General features: G+C 41.1%; 1 protein-coding gene across 1 annotated transcript; it reads left to right on the top strand.

Annotated features, from left to right (window-relative positions):
* Window positions 1–2,169: 2,169 nt before the first annotated feature.
* On the top strand, window positions 2,170–2,484 carry LOC100754043 (cytochrome c, somatic). The gene has a single exon (XM_027407476.1). It carries the CDS (start codon window positions 2,170–2,172, stop codon window positions 2,482–2,484), a length of 315 nt encoding a protein of 104 aa, XP_027263277.1.
* The last annotated feature ends 1,954 nt before the right edge of the window (window positions 2,485–4,438 follow it).

The following is a 4,438-nucleotide window of genomic DNA, read 5'->3' as shown; positions in this document are numbered from 1 at the left end:
TTCTTGATCCCTTGTGTTCCCATTCACCATCCCCTCTCTCTCCATTTACCCAGGAGATCTTAACTTTGGTTTTCTTCTTTTCAAAGCATAATACAATTCCACAATAGAAGTAAAGCATAGAAGACAATATCTGAGCTATTCCAGCTAGTATATACTGTGGGAGGTTGGGGGTAAAACACCAGAATTTGAAGATTCTCTTGAATGAAACCCAGAGGTCATGCTTTATGGTAAAGGATCCAAAACAAGGCAAACTAATAAACAACAACAAAAAGCAAGCAAAAGGCTTTTTAGATGCTCTCACATCAACTGGGCTCCTCATCTGTGCCCATCTTTGTATTCATCATTTCAGAAGGCTTTGAACTCATTCCAAGAGTAGATTTTCATGCCTCCACTTTACAAACAAAGAATCAGAGACAAGGAGCAAGCAATTCAGGGTCTTCTCCACTATCCACCAGTCTTCAGTGAGCCGAGCCAACATTAAATCCAGCTCTTTCCAGATTCAAGGTCAGAACTTGGACATTATCTTATTTCCAACTTCCAACTCTATTCCTCATGGAATAGGTGGTGATAAACATACTCCCAGATCAGTGTGGGGTGCATGCCTGTAATTCTAACACTTGATACCGAGCCAAGAGAACTGAGAGTTCAAAGCCAACCTTCAACACATGGTGAGATCCTATCTGAGAGAGGTGGAGGGCAGATTGGCTACTTAAAGAACAGAGGACTGTTTTTTTTTTTATTAATTCAACCTTTCTCTCACCCCCTTTTTTGGTCCTCTAGACATTTATTTATTTATTTACTTATTTGAAACATTTATTCATCTCAAAATTAAGGGCAACTTTTCTAAGAATAGTCCCACAACACACATGCAGAATGTGGGTATGCTATTAAGTAAACTACAGAGTGAAATCGAAGCTCTAAGGTACACTAGTGTTCACAAAGCCAGCATCACAAGACATTTAACTTCCTGCCTGCAAAGTACAGTATCAAGACTCCCTCAGATGAGAAGCCCTATCTCTTGAAGACAAATAATGGAAGTATGATTGGTGTTTTGCTATCACCAAAATTAGTGACATACACATATCCCAGACATAGAATCCATGGGGAGCCCCAGTGTATGCAGGGGAGACACAGGGGCTGTAAAGTCTAGTGCTGTATTGCTCTGCTCCCGAAGTGTGCTAAGCCGAGAGGCAGGTTCTGATGTGAACCCTCAGGAATGATAGAAATTGAGGCCTCTAGTAATGCAATCGTGTCTAATAAGCCTTTAATGAGGACAGAAGCAGCCTCAGCTTACCTCTATTGCAAAGCAACTACACACAAACCTCAATTACTCAGACATTTAAAAATCAATCTCAAATAAAATATCCAGGTGATGGAGCTAAACTGATTAGAGCAATCAGGACATAAGCATAGTCCCGGCATGCCTCGTCAAGACAATTGAGGCAGGCAGCTCCGTTAATGCAATAACACAGGCCGACTTGGTGCCTCCAGGGGCTAAAGTGGAGCAGGTATAACCCCAGATCCTCAAGAAGCAGAGGAAGATTCCAGTGAGCTACAAATCCACGGACATAATCAGGGGCTTTGTGCATAGAGGCTGTGTTTGGAATGTGGTCGTCAACTTGCTCATAGTTCTGAAGATAGACAGGTCACCCAAATCTGCCATTCAAGACCTTGGCCCCATCCTGGCCGCCAGCTATACACTGATGTTGTGATGCTTTGGCTGGTTGTATGTATATAGTCAGTGGAAGAGATGCTAAAATGGATTTGCTAACAAATTAAAACCTGGCTAATGGCTTCATGGGCAATGTAGCTGTGAGTTTTTGGTTCTTTTCTACCTTATGGGCATTCACAAGAAGGGATGTATGACATCAGAGTATCAGTATTTGGGGCTTTTCTGAAACAGGCATAAAATTCAAAGAGTGCCATATCTAGGTAAAGGATCATCACAATTTCCAAAGAGTCATAAATATTTTTGCTTTGCAAATAATACAATCGCCAATGAAATTACTCAAGTGTGATCATGGAGCATAGAAACAGCCTCAGATGATACGTGATAGATACATGTGGTTGTTCTACTAAAACTTTACTTAAAAAATATGGCTGAGAGAGCGGGATGTCTGTCTTCGGGTTGCAGTGACTGTGGTGTTGATCACCTGGGAGCATATTAAAATGGGCAATGTTGAGAAAGGCAAGAAGATTTTTGTTCAGAAGTGTGCCCAGTGCCATACTGTGGAAAAGGGAGGCAAGCATAAGACTGCGCCAAATCTCCATAGTCTGTTCAGGAGGAAGACAGGTCAGGCTGCTGGATTCTTGTACACAGATGCCAACAAGAACAAAGGCATCACCTGGAGAGAGGATACCCTGATGGAGTATTTGGAGAATCCCAAAAAGTACATTCATGGAACAAAAATGATCTTCGCTGGAATTAAGAAGGGAGAGAGGGAAGACCTAATAGCTTATCTTATAAAGGCTACTAACGAGTAATTCCAATGCCTTATTTATTGCGAAACAAATGTCTTATGGCTTTTAATGTTTACCATAATTTAATTCACACACCAAAATTCAGATCATGAATGGCTAACAATGTTTTTGTTGGACAGTCCTGATTTAAGTAAAACTGACTTGTAGTAAAGTGGATATGATCTTTTTAAAAATAATTCCAGTTGCATAAATACTATCACTGCTCTCCCTATCTCAAGATAGGATTGGACTTAATAATTAAAGTTCAACTTTCCACAAAGATGGGGGTATCTCATCAAACTTATTGAATGGTTTTATACTTAAATTTATATAATTGGGCATATGAGTATGTTTAAACACTGGGAAAATTCTGTTACTGTCTCAGAAATGAGAAGACTCACCTATGTTTCAGTTTGTATTCACTGGTCTGCTACAGGCAATGGCTAAACATCAGGAAATAACTTGACTTGATGATGTCATTTTAATTAGAATTCCCTAAGTCAAAGGATGCTACCGTTTACCACTGAAAGGCACTTACTGTGGTCTATGTGAAATATCAAATAAAGAGTAATTATAACTTAAAAAATATGGCTGTCCCTGAAGGATTGTCAACTCCAGTACTGGATGATAAAATATTTCATTGAGCCAGTTAGTGCCTAAATATATGTTAAAAGACATGTAGTTATCCTTCTTCTGGTTCATTTTTCTTGATGACACTGGGTGAGTGGAACCTCCTGGGACTGCCGTGTCGCTGTCCTTTTCACTCACAGAGATTTTTTTTTTTGCATATGCTCAGATGGAGGAACTGCAGTATCACTCTACCTGTCTTCATCAGCACTGATGGGGTCACACTTAGCACCTGACCCTGCCTTTACATTTACAGGAGAACTAGGCTATCTGTGCTTTAGGCTGGTTTTCATTTGTTTGACTAACGTGATGGTTAGAAAGAAAATGGCTCCCAAAGAGAGTGGCACTATTCCAAAGTATGGCCTTATTGGAGTAGGTGCAGTCTTTATTAGAGGAAGTGTGCTGCTGGAGGCAGGCTTGAGGTCTCATATATGCTCAAGCTATGCCCAGTGAGTCAGACTACTTCCTGCATATCAAGATGTAGCCAGCACCACATCTGCCTGCACACTGTCATGCCCCAACATGATGATCATGGACTGAACCTCTGAAAATGTAACTCACCTCAATTAAACACTTTTCCTTCATAAGAGTTGCCCTGGTCATGGTGTCTCTTTTTAGCAATAGAAATCCTAACTAAGACAGTTTAGTTACTAGAAAGGATGTGTGCTTTTAGATTGGTTTTTTTCTCTTTACCTGGGAAGTTGAGGGAATAATTTAGGTCAAAAGAAACCTAGTTCACCTTTTCACATCATAAATTTATGATTGATGAAGTGAGAGTGATAAGGTGTCTGATTCACAGGGCAGCGTACAGGTTAAAGGCAGCTCTGTATACAGAGCACCCAAGTGTGCACAGCATTGAGATTGCACGCCTTGTCTTTCAGGTCCCTCCCTTGACTTCACAACTGGCACAGTGGCTATGAACACACTCCCTTGTCTTAGGTTGAAGACCTGCTCTCCTCCATGCCGAAGTTTCATTTCACCATTATGTACAGCTTTTGCCCAGTTCCAGATGTTTCTCTGGGTGTTAAAGTTCAGTAGATTTGCTCCCTGCCTGACCTGCTTCTGTGAACAAGGAGGTCCTGGGAGGCTGAAAGGGTCCAACTGCCACAGAGACATCACAGCACTCTTGCCTTCAAACAGATTATCTTTCATTTTCCCAATCACCCATTTTTAGGGCTGTCATTATACCAATTTAATTGATGAGATAAATGACCTTTGGCAGGCCAGGTCACCATCCCAGGAGTACCCTCTGTGTCTGAGGACTGGAATTTCAGTGTCGCACCAACTGGCTCCAAAGGTAATAAACACTTTTGTGCAATACAGAACACTTGCTTTCAAAGCACTCTTCATT

Source organism: Cricetulus griseus, chromosome 3 (assembly GCF_003668045.3).
Source record: "Cricetulus griseus strain 17A/GY chromosome 3, alternate assembly CriGri-PICRH-1.0, whole genome shotgun sequence".
Lineage (NCBI taxonomy): Eukaryota > Metazoa > Chordata > Mammalia > Rodentia > Cricetidae > Cricetulus > Cricetulus griseus.
The sequence above is the reverse complement of the archived record's forward strand: the minus strand, read 5'-3'. Positions and strand labels throughout refer to the sequence as shown.